This window comes from Lagenorhynchus albirostris, chromosome 17 (assembly GCF_949774975.1).
Source record: "Lagenorhynchus albirostris chromosome 17, mLagAlb1.1, whole genome shotgun sequence".
Lineage (NCBI taxonomy): Eukaryota > Metazoa > Chordata > Mammalia > Artiodactyla > Delphinidae > Lagenorhynchus > Lagenorhynchus albirostris.
The window spans coordinates 11,081,509-11,099,373 of NC_083111.1; the positions used below are offsets into that span (position 1 = coordinate 11,081,509).

General features: G+C 38.1%; 1 protein-coding gene across 1 annotated transcript in view; it reads right to left on the reverse strand.

Moving 5' to 3' along the window:
• Nucleotides 1-10,294: 10,294 nt before the first annotated feature.
• ARMC1 (armadillo repeat containing 1) overlaps nt 10,295-17,865 on the reverse strand; it is a 34,900-nt gene continuing 27,329 nt past the window's right edge. The window contains exons 5-7 of the mRNA XM_060128073.1: nt 13,432-13,548; nt 13,271-13,345; nt 10,295-12,497 (exon numbers count right to left, since the gene is read on the reverse strand). Of these exons, the coding sequence (XP_059984056.1) occupies nt 12,306-12,497; nt 13,271-13,345; nt 13,432-13,548 (384 nt within the window). The 3' untranslated portion in view covers nt 10,295-12,305. The remainder of the gene's footprint in view (nt 12,498-13,270; nt 13,346-13,431; nt 13,549-17,865) is intronic.

Genomic DNA, 17,865 nt, shown 5'->3' on the forward strand with positions numbered 1-17,865 from the left:
TTCTTGATAAGTAAATCAATGGCTAACTTTGGCATAATCATTACAGGAACATGAAAAGTATTTAAAATAGTACACAATTATTTTAATTGTTGAATGTGTAAGTCCAGAATAGGATAAGTAGCAGCCCGGGAAATAAAAATTTTACAGTTTTAGCAACGTGTGTAACAGGGCTAGTGAAAACTAGGAATGCCATCTATACCTATCTTGCTGAAATAGGATAACAAAAGTTTAAAAGGCTCCTGGTAAAATCGCCTTTCCCTTAGCATATTATTCATCTAACTAAAGCAAAAAGATCGAGTAAACAATCTGCATAAAGAATCACAAATATAGTTGTAGCTTAAGAAGTTTAGATTCATTAGATAAATGGATAGTTTAATGTGTGAATATAAAATTAATGTAAGGAATTAAGTATAGTTACTCATACATCATTATTTGACTCAGTTTAGTAAAATGTAATTGTTTCCTACATTTAGTGTTTATGAGTGGAGATTTTTTAAATTGACCAAGCCACATTGCATTATAGCATCTGTCAATGATTAAAGAAACATCTCCCCATTAGTGATTTAGGACTTCACGATCTCCTAAAGGCTACCATAATTTTCCTTTGAGATCTAATGAACATACATAACACAAAAAAATCTTCTGTCCCAATTTGTGTCAAAATCTGAAACTGCTCATTTATACCCAGATAAAATGTAAACTATCTGATCTAAATTTACATAATATTTTATTAATCAGTAAAGTTATGGTATTATTACCTACACACACTCGATATATTTATTACCTGCATCTCTACTTGCATTGAAGATCCTCAACACTTGGGACTTTCCTGAGCACTGGAGGACATTTAGCATCCCGGCCCCAGCACACTAAGTCCCAATAGTTCGTTCCATTACTATGACCATAACAAAGGGTGGGCATGAACCGTAAACGTGCCCCCAGACATTGTGAAAACCCTATACCACTCTCCTCATCCCCTTCAAGAACCACTGTGATATGGGCTTCCTTGGTGGCGCAGTGGTTGAGAATCTGCCTGCTAATGCAGGGGACACGGGTTCGAGCCCTGGTCTGGGAGGATCCCACATGCCGCGGAGCAACTAGGCCCGTGAGCCATGGCCGCTGAGCCTGCGCGTCCGGAGCCTGTGCTCCGCAAAAAGAGAGGCCACGATAGTGAGAGGCCCCCGCTTGCCACAACTAGAGAAAGCCCTCGCACATAAACGAAGACCCAACACAACAAAAATAAATTAATTAATAAACTCCTACCCCCAACATCTTCTTAAAAAAAAAAAAAAAGAACCACTGTGATAGATATTATAGCAGACCTGGACAAAGTTGACAAAGATAGCTAGTTCTTTGGAAGAGGTTTCTAGGAGACTAGATATATTCAATGTAAGACGTAGCTGGGAAATTTTTCTATACTAACGTATAATTTGACTTGCTGACTTCTTTACTATTGAGCTGGGTTTAATTTTGGAGTAATACATCCCTACGATATTGATTAGGAATAACGAATATCGTTTATTCTAGTAGATAACTGTGTTCATTTAAGTTACAGAAGGGTTCTGAGTCAGAACTCAAAACTCGGGAATACTTTTCTCTCTTCCACCCCACCCCCAATCATCACACAGGACCTGGACCTCTTTTTAACTTGAAAGAATAAAATATAATGGAAAATCAGGCTACCTCTATAATTTTCACATATCATTTCAAAATTTTTCTTTAAAAAAATTCAGATTTAATAAATTACTAAGTCACATATTACTGATTTTATAGAGGACATTTATATGTTAGTTTTAGACATACTTTTGGAAAATTGTTATGCCTTACATATCACAAATATATTACACTGCAGAGCCCTTGCACAATTATTTATAAGAACTACGAACCAGAAAGCCTTAACTGTAAGACTGCGTGGAGGCAACTATTAAAACACATGTGAATCTGAAATCTAAAAAGTAGGTAGAGAATCAGTCTGCTTTCATCCTTTTTCTTCAATAGTTCATCTGCAAAAGAGGGGGTGGAGGTAAAATTTCATAAGAAAACTTTCAAATCTTCAGCTGAAATTGCAACCACTCCTGAGAGAGCTTGAAAATAAACCAAAATATCCATTACATTTGTGTACTTGATAGTTATAAATCATAATGTACATTATAGATCCCTGTATCTACATATGCACATAAACTGGCTATATTTACTTTAATAATGAGATTGCTGCTGTAGAGCAAATGATACAATAAACGTTCAACTATTTTGAATGGTTGCTATTTCTGTTTTAGAGTCTTCATATGTCTTCATTGTTTTGAAAATGTAGACAACTGAAATTAAAGTCATTACCATTCCTCTATGGTAAGTACTGATGACATGAACACAAACACTTATAAAAACACACTATGCATTCCTTTGAAACAGGTGAAGAAAACTAACAGCCATAACTTGCTAAAACGTCATGTAAGATAGCTGCCTTTCTACTGATGACAGTTTTGCTTCTACAGCTGTGAATTAATATTTTTTAATTTAGAGAATTTATAAATATACAGGAAATGTGTGACACCCATTAGCCAAGCCTCACCAACCAACATAATTCCATGTTTATGTAATAGTAGAAGCTGTAATTTATAACATATACCAAATAACAATTCAAGCTTATTACAACTATCAAAGGCTTCTTCATCCTAAAACATTTATGCTTTTGAATAGTTGCTAGCTCTAAAATGTTTATGTCCGTTTTAAGTATTCAATTGATTAAATTTAAACTTTCTCCCCGGCGGTGCCTTGAAAAATTTTTGAATTATATTCTTGCCCTTTTAATATATTTTTACTTGGAGCATGACCTAGATTCTGGGTATCTGGAGAATCCGAACATTTGTGGGTATATGTGTTGTCGAAATATTTTAAAACAGGTAATACTACTGGGGGCTGAAATAAAAAAGAATTTCAAGGTTAAGAAACTTCAAATCTATAAAGAATATCTGCTATCAAACAGGTGGCACCAGGCTGGATGCTCTTTAGGGCACCCTGACATTTATAACGGGAAACACTTCAGAAATAAGCCCAAGGGCAAAATGAACACACTAAAAATCATACAAAAGCTGAGTAACTAATAAAACAGCAAAGATATTCAACTAAACATCAAAGGTTTTGTATATAAGCTTTTGCTCTGAATTTCAATTTGAGCAGTTTCTGAAACCAGCTGGTTGGAGGAAAGGGGCTTTCCTGAACTGAGCAAAAAGTAACATCTCTCACAAGACCTTTAGATCTTAGAAGTACAAGGACTAATTCATGGTTTTCAACCTTGGCTGTATATTAGCATCACCCCAAAGCTGTTAAAAAATACCCAGGCCCTTGCCCCGTCCCCAGAGACTGGTTCAAGTATCTGGAGTGGGGACAATGTTATTTATTAAAAGCAGGCAAATAATCCTAATGTGCAGATAGGGTTGAGACCCACTGAACTAGATGCAAGGATCAGAGAAAGCAGATCATAATCCAGGAGTCTGATGGTCTTTCATGGAAATAAACTCATCCACGCTAATATAAAAAATGTGAGTGACTGGAGTATTGAGACTGAGCACATTCTCATTCTGGTTAATTCAAATAGGCTTAAGATAAAACGAATTCAACTTGTCTCTTTAGTCCACTAGGAATTTAATAAGAGTAATATAAGAAAATTCCTAACTGGCCAATCCAGCAAGTCTCTGTTCAGCCTTAGAGAAGGATCCAGAGTTCAACTATCAAAGACCAGTCCTTCCAGCCCTCCTCTGGACTACACTCGCTTCTGAACCTCATTCTACGTTAAATGTCTCTTTTCTATATCTTCTCTCTCTAGGATCCATCCCACTAGCATCTAAACATCTCAGTCTCTCCTGTCTTAAAGCACGCGTCCCTAGATCCCTCATCAACACCCTCGCCCACAATCCTATTCTTCTAGTGTCCCCTAGCTCAATGTCCAACAAGCCCATCGGTGCAGCTGCTAAGGATCCTGGGGGTCTCCCCTCACAACGAATCACCATGTCCTTCTCTGAGAATGCATTAAAAAAACTCTCAAACGTGACACCTCTCTCCATGCCCACTGCTTCTTACCAAGTCCAAGCCACCATTGTCCCTGCATTGCAAGTATGGTAATAGCCTTATAATGTGGTACCCTCCAATCCATTCTTCTCTCAGGCCCATTCTCCACATGGTAGCCTAAGTAATCTCTTGGGCAAATTACCAATTACCAAACCCATGTTTCAGTCTTACCTTCCTCCCTCCCTCCCTCCCTTCCTTCCACACAAGGGATCTTTGTTGCCGCGTTCGGGATCTTAGTTGTGGCATGCAAACTCTTAGTTACAGCATATGAGCTCTAGTTCCCTGACCAGGGGTTGAACCGGGGCCCCCTGCATTGGGAGAGCGGAGTCTTAGCCACTGGACCACCAGGGAAATCCCAAATCCACTTTTTTTTAATTAACAGACCTCATAGAAGTATTGAGACCAAATGAATACTAAACAAGAGCAATTAGCAACTGTGAAGCATAATAAATGGTAGTTATTATTAGTTTATTAATGTACAAATACTTAATAGCAATTGAACTATTTGCATTAGTAGAGGAAACAAAATATTCAGGGACTAAAAGGGCCTACAAAGTCTTGTTTTATCTGGCCTCCACCAACATTTCCGTCTCATCTTGGACTCAACACATCAGCCTTACTCTTACTTAGCCTTTACAAAGCTGTTCCTTTTGCCTGGAATGCTCTCCTTGCCCCACTTGGCCAATGAATGCCTGCTCATCACTCAAGTTCTGGCTTAAACTTTAATTTCTCCAAGAAGCCTATCCTGACTCCCCCATCCCCCTTCCCAGACAACATCAGGTCTCCCGAACCTCCTGTACTACTTCCAGGTACATCATATTTGTAATGAGCTGTTCCATGATCTTCCTTCCTTCCCACTAGACCATGAACCCCACAAAGAACCATGTCTATAACTCCATCCATCAGCACCATGACCGGGACAATATAGGTTTTCAAATGTTTAATAACTAACTTTAATGACCTAACTGAAACATACCCTTAAGCGTCAGCATGAGTTTGGTAATCGTTGGCATTTCTCCATCACTTTGTCTCCATTGAGCTTCACCAACCAGAGTAAGGAAAGTATCTTCTTTTTCCTAGTATTAAACTTACATTTCTAACATAAGTTATGGAGGTGACAAACCATCTGCTTGGCCTATATTGCTATGACAACACTAAGAAATGGTATAATGAAGGAAGAAAGTGTATCTGCTCTCCCATCCTGTATCATAACTAATAGCTCAGTGATCAGGATCTTAATTTAGAATACATTTTTCTTTAACTCATTACCTCCTACCAGCCTACACTTGCTACTTACTATCCAATCAGAGTGAGAAAAAAATCCCTGTAGATTGTCATCCCCAAGAGTTTTACTACATACATTTCCACAAGAAGTTAAATAAAATACTAGTAGTCCTTAATACCAAGCACCATAAGTATCTTCATCCAGAAGTCTTTATACATTGTTTATCGTCCTTCAGTAAAAAACACTGGTTTTTTACTGAATTTAACTCTCAGCGGGGCCGGAAACACTTGGATTTCTTCTCACTAGGTACATCTTGCTTTAATTCCATGTGTGTCATGTGAATCTAATTTTTTTTAAAAAGACCTTATATTGCCTGGAAGAACTTGATACATTAAAAAAATCAATAAAATCAAAACTAAAAGTATAAATGCCCATGTAAAGAAAGTTTTACAAAGCTTTATTTTTACATACGAATTTCCTTAAAGCAGTACACTTTTTCTCTGAGTTTCTACATGGAGAGGTAATGATTCTTTTTCCCTTAAAATGTTATCTCCTAAAATGGAGCCCTGCCTTCTAGCTCAACTCTTTCAGTCTGCCTTAGGCTTTTTACTCTATTTTTTCATTCATTGGTAAGGTCAGGGTGACTGCTTTTCCATGTATTGCCTTTTTCCATTTCTTACCTACCAATCTTCTAGTGCATTTATCTTAAGCTAAAATTTTCCCTTTTTTCCCACCAATCACAGGATTATTTTCTTCTGAAAATGTAACTGGATATCTGAAATATCTGTGTCCTAATAAACTATCCTTCCACTTGGAATATTTAAACGTGAGAAAATGGATACTTACACAACTCATATTTTCACATTAAAGTCCTTATCGGAAGAGAATAGATTAGAAAAGAACCTCGGGAAACAGGCTAGTCCCAAAGCCATCAGTAATGAGGAGGCTTGGAGCTAGGCTTCAAGGTGGGCTTGATAAGAAGGGGGCAGGGCAAAAGGAAGCACAGCTTTGAAAGTGACCTATGCTGTTGTAACTTACGACATAAACATGCTTAGGAATGAAGAGACAAAAGACACAACTAAGTGGTCAAGGGTACAGCAGACCAGGTAAGCGCTGAAAGAGTTCAAATGGTTAGGAAAGATTGGCAACAGCCCAAGTGGGCAGAGAAGCCTCCGTGGAATAGCCTTGAAGAATAGATAGAATTTGGTCATTTGAGAAAAGAATGCATTTACTGAAGACTAAAGATGTCAATTCAACTAAAAATAAGAATGTCAGATCAATTAGAAGAGCAGGATAGGTTACAGAGAATATTGAGAACATAATAATAATTTAGATTTGACACAATAAAAGTCACTAAAGGCTTAAAGCTAGGAGAGTAGAAAATAAAAATATATAATTATTTTGGCAACTAATTGGTCACTAAGAGGACCTCTGAGATTTAAATCTCAAACCTGGGGACTTCCCTGGCAGTCCAATGGTTAAGACTCCATGCTTCCACTGCAGGGGGCATGGGTTCAATCCCTGGTCAGGGAACTAAGATCCTGTATGACACGCAGCGTAGCCAAAAACAAAAAAAAAAACAAAACCAAAAAAAACCCCAAACCTGACACTTATTTGTTATATTTAACTCCAGTTATTTTATTTTCAACCTTCAGTTTCCTCTGTAAAATGAGTACTAAAATCCCAGCTCACTGGACCATTGGGATGATTAAAGGAGATTACACAAGTAAAAGCCCCAGTACCTGGCCTGGAATGTAGTTAACGCTCAAGTAGTGTTAAATGTTACTAAGAAGCAGGTGGCAGTAAACCAGAAGTACAGTAATTAATCCAAACAAGAGAAGACTCAAAATACCAAATACCCATCCCCTCGACATGGAAATACTACCATCATTGTTAATTTACCATCATAACTCATTCGTAAACACTCCCCAGATGTTCGGCACACACAGTATTACACTCCATAGTGTGGCAAACACTAAGAAAACCTAAGAAATACTCCCTCCCCTTACAGATCTTGATCTCAATAAGAAGTAATATACTTATGGAAAGTAACGGACCATAAATGACAGGTCCCAAACCTAAGTAAGTACCATAGCAGTTAAGAGAAAGAAAGAATCATGGGGTGAAAAATGACCACAGGGGTGTAATGGATTTGAATAAAAAGCAGTGGGAAATACTCTGTACAGTGTGCAAGTTGCAAATATTTTTATTAAAGAAATGGGCATATCTCTTTAACGTGTTAAAGAACTTCTGTAAGTCCAGTAAGAAAAACCAAATCCTTCTCCCCCTACCAAAAAATGAAAAAGGACACAGACAACTCACAGAAAAAACTAAACAGCTCTTAAATACATAGAAAGCTCCCTCTCAATCATAAGAGATCCATTTTTTTAGGCCACAAAGGGCTAAATATGAGATAACACAGTTGGAGAGAATGAAGGAAAGCAGGAAACCTCATAACCTGCTGGTGAGACAGGAAACTGGAATAATTCCTGAGGAAGCAGGAACTATCTAAATTAAAAGCCCTCACAGCCTTTGACGTAGCAATTCTACATCTAGGAATCCATTCTACAGATATACTTAAGTAGCAACATTTGTAGAAGCAAAGGATTATAATCAAAACACTGGTTAAATAGACAGTGGAACATTAGAATGGTAACAATGTGAAGCTGTGAAAGAAGGAAGCTACTTTATACAGGGATCTAGAGTAATTTCTAAGAGACACTTTAAGTGAAAAAAGTAGGGTGCAGGGCGTTATCTTACTTGTGTGGGACAAAAACCATGAAAAAGTTGGTAAATTTATAGACTATCCTTGATGGGCACACAAACTTAGTAGCAACGGCTGTCCCTGGTGAGGGGAACCAGGTGACTGAGGTTCAAAGGAAGAGTCACTCATCACTGGATGCCTATCTTGAACATGTTAAAAAATTCCAAGTGTATACTTCCTACCATTCGAAACAAGAGAAATAAATTAAAACATTCACTGTTACCAATATTGTCCATTTGTAGGATGGACAGATGACTTGCATCTTCTTTATGCATTTCTATAATTTTCATAAGAAAATGTTTTAAAGGAGATGAGAGTGTAAAGGAGGAAATTCTAGATAAGAAAGAATATGAGCAAATCTAGAGGGCAGGCTGAATACAGAATATTTAGGTTATAATACACAGGCAAGCCTAAATAAAGCAGACTTTTAAATTAAGAGTTTTACAAACTTTATTGCACTGATTAAAATTCTAGGTCTCCATTTCATATTTCTAAAAAAGACTGTTTTTGAAATGAGATATACAACTGTGCCTCACATATAGAAAGGTTGTAGTAATGCTGCAGAACGTATGAAAGATTAGGTTGGGGGCTAAGCTCTCACGGCATTTTTGGTGCTGGACAGAGCAGTGCAAACTAATCCATAGGACTTTGTTGACATTAAAGCAGAAAAACGACCAAGGTACTGTTAAGATTAATCTGACACATCAGAATGTGGCTACTCTACAAGTAAAAGTAGCCAATTTCTGGCCACAGGCATGTTTCTTGTGGCTCAGGTAGCGTTTTAAGGGTCTGGAAAAGCAACCAAGTCCAGAAGCTCTGATTGTTAAAAGCCCACAGTACACGTGAGGAAGACGTGGTTTCCCTCTTTAGACAGGCTGGGCACTCTCCATGTTTTCCTAGGTTGTGGCCTAAACAGACTCACTTCTTTCACGTACCTACCTCTTATGGCCTCCAGACAGAGTTCTGGATTGCTAACAGACACCCGGGTGAAGTCACTGGACTGGAACGCTGGTGGTGGGAGACGGGAGGGCTCAGCAGGGGACCCAGGACGACGCAGGCTGCCCGTGAGAGGTGGAGGCCGGGAACTAGGCCAGGCCATGCAGTCTAGTCCTGGCTTCACCACTTATTAGTTCTGCGACCTGGGACTAATGAATTACTTAACTTCTGTCTCATTTTCCCCCATCTATAAAATGGAGACGTAACAGTACCTACCTCACAGTTGTTAAGGATTAAATGAACAAATATTTGGAAAGCACTTAGCACAATGCCTGGCACAGAATTAGTTTTTGTGAAATTTATTGCACGACCTCAGTTCTAAGAGAAATAAAAATTCACAGACTTTACACTTGACAGGTACAGCAAAGGAGAGGGGAACTCTCAAAGATGACAGTAAATGGAGATTTAGAAGGTATCTACACAGAGGTAAATGAAGACAAGAGATGAGTTCTTCAAGGGTCAACATTTAGACAGAAATCAAATAGCTGAGGACTTAGCCTCAAAGAAAAAATCCCTCTGACTGGGTACAGAAAGATAAGTCACATAAAGTGTGACTAGAAAGGCACAGTGTCTTGCTTGAGAATCAAAGACAAGAAGAAAATCATTTCAAACTTCCAGTAACAATAATTCCATCTTATACTTGTACCAGTAATATATATATGTAATATTCTCCTAAAATAATTCTGTAAGAATCAGGATATTATAAGTTAATTTTAACTTCATTCAATGGAGCATTATACCCCTTTCTCCTGCTTTTTGAAAAAATAAAAACCAAATGACAAAATAAATAGGGGAATTTGCCTAGCATTAATCAGCCAGAAATAAACATGCCAGAAAAGAAAAAAAATACAGCCTGAAATTTTTCCTATTTGCCCAACGAGTTAAATAGTACCCTCCATTTATTTTTTACTGATTAAAAAAAAAAAATTTCTTTGTTCATTCTCTTAAAAAAATATTTGAGCATTAAATATGAGCCAGGTACTACTACAGACTTTCTCGGTTCTCAAAGAGCTAAGTAGGGCACAGACACTGGTAAATATAATTTTAATCTAATTACAATGCATATATGTACAGGGGCACTGATCCAAACCCAGGAAGAAGCAGGTGTGGTGCTGGGAAGGAGATGAATGGAAGATGCCCGGGAATTAGTCGGATAACACACTTGCAGGTAGTGAGGAGAAGGTGCCAGGCAGTGTGGATACAAACAGGCTTTAGCGAAATCAGTAATGCTTATACCACAAAAATGCAATATCCATTCAATTTTAATTATGTTACCTTTTATTATTTTACAATATATTTCAAAAAATGCTGTTACAGTTGCCTTAACTGCTCTATATATAAGACCTGGAATCAAAGAACACTGAGAATTAGAACACACAAACATCAAGCTGTAATACCTACTTGTGCTGAACAATTACTATCAAAAGGATGTCGTTTTTTAAATAAGCAGATGTGTGGCAATGCAAAATAAAATACAAACCTGTTAGAACAGTAAACTTTGTTTCAATGGCTATAGAAAGGAGGTGGGTTTGTTTTGTTTTGTTTTGTTTTCAACACATCTGGTCTGGCAGCAAGTTGTACTATGCATTTAAAGCAATACATGCCCTGAAAGCTTATATTTTCAGTTGTGCGCCTCACCTGAGTCAGAGGCCAGGTGAAAAAATATTACTCTCCATACCCTCAACACCCCTCCCTCTATAAGGTCACAATGTTCTTGAACTCAAGATTCTGGCTGGCAAACTATTTTACAATAATTCTTCTCCAGTGGCACTGGATGCTTTTAGTTTTCTCTAAAAGAGAAGCAATGAAAATGCAAGGAAACCCTCCAGGGTCCAATTTTCACTTCACATTCTCCAAGGAGTTAAATAGCAGCTCTACATGTTGACGAAAAAAGTTTTCGATTTCCTCCTATTAGTTTTTAATCATATTAGCATTAAACTTTATCTGGAGTTAGTTGGATTTCCAAAAGAAAATTTTTTGTTGCCAAATATTTCAGAAATTTAATAAAGCATTACATATATGTAATTAGCTCTTAAATCTATACCAAAAATATATATGTATATATATTTATATTTATTTATCTTACCTTTGCTGAAGTCCTGTTTTTTTCTGGCAGAAAGTTTAAGTGGACGGACAAATGCTGGCTTTCTTTCTTTATAAGCAATAATTTGAGTCTTTTTTCCTTTTCATTCAATATGACTGCATGTTCGTAATAAATTTACAAAAAGCAATACAAGGAAACACCTACTGAATAGGCATCTGCCAAGTAATTCACGTTTTAAGGTCAGACTCTATCAAATAGCACTATGGCATTATAGGCGTTCCATTTTTGTTTTCTTTTTTCAAGTTTGTCAGTTCTTTACTACTTTTTTTCTTCTTCTTCTTAGCAGGGGATAGTGTGTAATCACAAAGTAAGGCCTAGAGACCATTTACAGTCACTCCCAATATTATGGTGGACATAATTCTCAAGAGCTGATATAAACCAAACTGAACAGCAGTCAACTAGAACCACATTTGGTCACATTCAAATGGTCTCCAATAACACTTTGCTGATATACATGTTCCCTTCTCGACTGATTTTGTGTTAATCTTTTAAAAATTATAACAACTAAGACTGCCAAGTTTTTGTAGAGTTGTATTTTTAGGGGTCTGTTACGTTGCAGTGAATATGTTTTAATTCACAAAATGTCACTAGTGACGTCCTTTCTATAAACATGGTTGGCAAAATAAAAAAGGCACAAAAGGGGAATTATGAGAAATGCTTTCAAAGCAAGTATCTTTTCATGAGAAAGAAAGAGTACCAAAGCAAGCATCTCTCATGAGAAAAGGCAAAGTGTTCAGTAATTCATGCACAACTTGAGCTAAAAAACAAAAAAACAAAAAAATCTTCTCTTCAGATAGGTCCTGAGGCTTGAGAAAAGTTTTCCTAATCACGTGCTTTGTGTAAAATAAAATGTAAAGCTGCACAAATACATGTTTGGTTTAACGGTGGACCCATGTTTTTTAAAAAGTGAGGCAATTTATAAACAAAGGAAAACAAAACCAAAACACCTTCATAAACAAAGCAATTCCACCTGTAGCCTGTCCTTTTTACCACTTAGTGGGGTAAAATGTCCAGTAAAATGCAGCATTCTTAATCATGTAATCTAGAAACTTTTCATGATAACTTATTGCAAATTGCACTTGACAGTTCACCACAACAATGGAAAACTGGCCCCTTGTTCGTTTACACAGTCCTTGAGCCCCAAACTGAAGTCACCAGTAAAACGATCTGGATAAAAAGTTTGCAGCTGTGCTCAGCCAGCTAGCTCCACCCTCTGGGTGTGAGCCCACCCGGGACACTGCTTTGTCCTGCTCCTTTGTGGGACTCTCGTCCTCAGGCAGGTAGTCGGGCAGCTCTGTGTTCTGTTCTACTTCCACAGGCGTGTCTTGGAACGGGACCAGCATCTGATGCAGAGAGCACGTTAAGAGTTGTTACAAAGTCAACCTAATTGATATAGGTACATGTCAAACGTTAAAAGTCAACTTTACTTCTCATTCTCATCACCATATTTATTCTCAGAGGTTATATTCCTTTAAAAAGTATCCTCTTCTATGAAGGTAGGCCCAATTGTTGAGCACTGTGTAAGCACAGAAGGAAGAAGTAGACGTGAAAATTCTGATGCTTTTCTCCTGAGGCTCCAGGAATAAATGTTCAACCTCTATTTAAAGATGACAAAAACAAGCAACCGGCTCCTATGGGGCCCTGAAGGGCCAATGAACCTCCTTTCTGTGGAAACTCAAATGAGCTAAAGCCATACAGATTCCTCTTCCCTATCACAAAGCCAGTGGAAAGAGTAGCAAGATGCAGAGATTATCACTATATATACCTGCCCAACGATGGGACTGGATCTTTATTTTTGGACCGGCAAAACCAATTAAGGGTTAGAAAGTATTTAAAAACCAATGCAAGGAAACCACATATCCTTTATTTCCAAATAAAATCAGCAAGACATCTCCACTGACATCAAGAACAGAGTCTGAGAGATTCTGAAATCCACTAAAGATCTCTCTGTATTTCTAAAAGTGTTAACTGTTAACCAAGAAACATTAGGATAATCTGACTCAGCCACATCGCTATATACTCAGCAGCTGTTAGTCTAGAAATACTAGCAATCTGCTGGCCACAAGGGATAATCAAGAGGGAGTCAAGCATAAAGCAAACTCAATCGAGCTTTTACCTCTTCTCCACTTTCGCTTTTCACAACTTGCTGAGCCTTCATAACCTTGGTTGATGCTATTGCTGATGCCAAAGCCTAGGCCAGGATAGAAAGACAACAATTTTCAACACCGATGTGTTTACCCGTAACCTCAAGCATATTTAGCCATTTAAAATACCAACCTCTGCTTTCAGATCTGAACGGATTCGCACCACACATCTTTGAACAGCCATTTGAAAAGTAAAGCTAATAACGCCTTTAATTTTTAACAAAGCTTCTTCACACAGGTTTCTCCGAGTCTGAAAAAGTAAAAGCAAATTGTTATTAAAACTAGCAAAATAATAAGGGAATAAATCAAATCAAACAACACTGAACTAGTCTTTATATTTGGGGGAAAGGAGGGAACACAGGGCAAGGGAAAGCTAATGTCCCTTTTTCAATTCTACAATCACATATTTGAGGGCACAGAAAGGGTGGTGCTTAGTCAAGTTTATGAAAATTTATAAGATCCAACAAAATAGTAATTCCTGCTAGATTTTTTTCAAGCTTCATTACTAATATTTAATTTTAATCATTTTAATCAGAAATAAATTTGCCAATGTTAATTTAAATCTTAAACCAAACAGAATGGAAGAATAATACAGAAAACATGCTGAAAAGCAGAGTTTCCTCAAGCTCAAGGGTAGGCAAACTACGGTCCAACAGCTGTTTTTGTAAATAAAGTTTTATTGGAAACACCCACACCTATCTGCTTACATATTGTCCAAGTCTAGTTTCACCCTCTAGCAGAGTTAGTAGTCATAACAGAAACCATATGCCTGCAAAACCTGAAGTGTTTACTATCCAGCCCTTTAAAGAAAGGGTTTACTGACCCCTGCTCTAGCTTAAAAACCTCCAGGGATAAATTCTAACAGACTGAAGTTAGAATTAGTGAGCATTCAGTGTATGAGTCACTATTTTTTAAATCACTTGGTATTTATATCACCACATCCCTCATTCATGGCATTCTCAGTGGTTACCACTGCATTCTCAAGGGTTATCAATATCCACTTTTTGGTTCTTAATTTCCTCTTGACAACACAATATAATATACGCCCTTCAATGCTTCTTTGACTTAATAATACACTACCCTGGTGTTCTGCTTACACCACTGAGTATTTCATCTCTCATTTTATCTCCAAGGTCCAGTGCTAAAACTAAGTGATTTTCTTTCTACTTCATCCCTCAGTAAACTATTCAGATCACTTAAACCATCACTACCATGTAGAAGCACAGATGTCTACCTCCAATATGACTTTATTTTCATCTGTCTACAAACACATCCACGTGGATAACAAGTGGTCATCTTAAACACAAGATCCAAAGAGAAAATGAATTAAAAACTAACTGCAGTTCTCCCCATCCCTCCCTCCCTCCTCCAACCCATACATCAAATCAACATCTCTAAATTATCCTGTTTCTGTATTGAGACCAGACTCCGATTCAGTACTTCTGAGGGGACAGGAATCAGCAAAGGACACCAAGTTTCTGGGTCATAGCCTAGGAAGCACTGCCTTCAATTACCTGATTCATTCTTTTCTATTGAATAAAATCAGTCTTCAAACTTATTCCCACATCCTTCAAAACAACTCACATCATTGTTTATCTCCTACTTAAACTATTTTTCCACTTCTGCGTTTCAACGCTATTCAGGCAAGGGTCTCGCATACAGTGGTGCATGGCAGCGCACGGGGCTCATGTACTGCACTGTCCCTTCTGCAAAGCGCCTTTGGTGGATTAGTGCCCAAAAGGTCCATGTTTATCTCTTCCACATATTCAACACCAGGTAAACTTAACAGTGAACGAAAGTTTACATAGCATATACAACATGAAAGTTAGGATACTACCATTCTAATCTGTTTCCTTATTTTAAATGTGAGGAAACCAAAAAATATAAACGTTAAGCAACTTTCCTGGTTTATCACAAGAGTCTGACATTAAATTCCAACTATGTGTGACAGTGAAAAACCAGACTCATGATGCCAATTCATCTTTATTTTAACACAAATTAACACATTTGCAACAGGTAAAGGGGGGTGTCCAATTCCAAGATGTAAACATGAGATCTTCAGCAGAGCAAATAGGATCAAGAATTAGCTACAAAGGATGAGTAACTTCTTGATAGGGATAGAAGGTCAAGATTAGGTTTTAAGAATCATAAGCAGATAAAATTAGGAATTGGGCAAGGAGGTAGATGGGTCAAAGTTAACTGCCTGGCAATTGCTAGGAGAAGGGTGGGGGGGGGAGAGAAGAGAGGGAGAAGGGGAGGGGAGGGGGAGGAAGGAAGAGGAAGAGGGAGGGGGAGGGAGGGAGGGAGGGGGAGGGGGAGAGAGAGTGTATGTGTATCAATTCGAAAGATGTAGATAGTAGCCTCTTTCCAATTTCTAAAGACTCCATAGTAGCATGATTTGCAGCTGAGAAAATAAAGCAAAGGGAAAAATGCTTGTGACAATCCAAAATCAGGAATATCTTTCTAAAAGCCTTGATACATACACTAAAATAATGTACACTGCTTTCATTACCAGTGAGGGTAGACACGTTTCCCTGCGTAGCTGTCCAAAGCAGCAGTTAAGAGCGGGGTTCTGCAGCTAGACCCACGCTGCCTAGATTCAAATCCCATGTCCTTCACTTACCACTTCTACTACACCAGGAAGCTATTTAAATTTGGTGTGCTTCTGTCTCCTCATCTGTAAACTGGGACTATAAGTAGACCTTATAGTTTTAAGAAAAATAAATGAGTTAACACACCAGAAAGGTACCTGCAAGTACTGCAATAAATGTTAGCTGATACTATTTACTGGAAATTACATCTCTTCCAGGAACTTCCCATTTTCCTGTTGGATTTTCTTTTGTTGATTTTTTTAATATATATTTTTAATTTTTATTCTTTTTAATTGGAGTATAGCTGCTTTACAATGTTGTGTTAGTTTCTGCTGTACAATGAAGTGAATCAGCTGTATGTATACACATATCCCCTCCCTCTTGGACCTCCCTCCCACCCTCTCCCCCCATCCCACCCATCTAGGTGATCACAGAGCACCGAGCTGAGCTCCCTGTGCTATGCAGCAGGTTCCCACTAGCTACCTATTTTACACACGGTAATAAGGCCACTAACCTGATGTCAATTATTCATTACAAATATTTTCCTACTTGTTTTCACGTTTTAAGAATACATTTGACAAAGCAAAAACTTTACTGTTAAACTAGAGCTCTTTCCTAAAGCAATTTCTTCCACATCCTTTTATTACTCTTAGGTCTCTTCTTAGTTGTCTATGTGTGAAGGCTTGACATTCATGGCTCCCTTTCTTGGGAACACGCACTCTTCCACAGATATCCACTGGCTCACTCCTAAGTTTTGGCTAAATGTCAGTTTCTCCAAGAGGATTTTTAAACCATCCTATTTAAAACTATAATCCACCATCCCACCCCTTAGCGATCCCTAGCTACCTTCCCTTTATTTCTGTCCATGGAACTTACCACTTCTACTGTATTATAAAACTTGACTTGTTGACGGTCTCCTCCAACTATGAGATTAGCTTAATGAAGTCAAACATAGGATTTATGAGAACTTTTGCTTATTTTGGTCACTGCTGTATCCCTGGTGCCTAAAATAGTGCCTGGCACATACTAGGTGCCAGGTTATGCCGCCAAAACATTACAGTACATTTTCAGAGTTAACCTGCCTTTTTTTTTTCTTTTTTTGGATTTTAGCAATTACATTTTTAAGATATAGTGGCCTATATATATTTTTTTAATATATTTATTTACTTTTGGCTGCACTGGATCTTCGTTGCTGCACACGGGCTTTCTCTAGTTGCGGGGGCTACTCTTCATTGCAGTGCACGGGCTTCTCATTGCGGTGGCTTCTCTTGTTGCGGAGCATGGGCTCTAGGCGTGTGGGCTTCAGTAGTTGTGGTGCGTGGGCTCAGTAGTTGTGGCTCGCAGGCTCTAGAGTGCAGGCTCAGTAGTTGTGGCACACAGGCTTAGCTGCTCCGCGGCATGTGGGATCTTCCCAGACCAGGGCTCGAACCCGTGTCCCCTGCATTGGCAGGCGGATTCTTAACCACTGCGCAACGAGGGAAGCCCCCTATGTGGCCTATATTTTTGTGTGTGTGAGCTTTGTTGGGTTTTATTATTTGGTTTCTGCTAGCTTTAAAAAGGAACTGTACTGTTTTCATTAACATTAAACAAATGGTACTGGTGACAATTTATACATCTTAATATCTTTCATTCAATTAATTTACATTTACCATAACCTGCTTTCTAGAAACTTTTTGGGATCTTGTGGCCCCAGTTTTGATAAGACAGTTGTTAACTTATTTGGCAATGTCATGGATGATATGCATATGAAAAGTTTTCCCCAACCCGTTTACTGAATCCTAAATCCTGAGGGCTAGGTGCCCCAATACCATAACTAGAAAAAGCTGTGGATAATCCAATGTAACCTACCTGGCACAGCTAAAGAGATAAGTGGTAATCCACCAGTTGCCACCCCTCAATATGTGAAGGTATATAACTTATCACTGCTCAAGATAACTTCAGGGAGACCTGCAATTCCAGTCAAGATGGAGTAACAG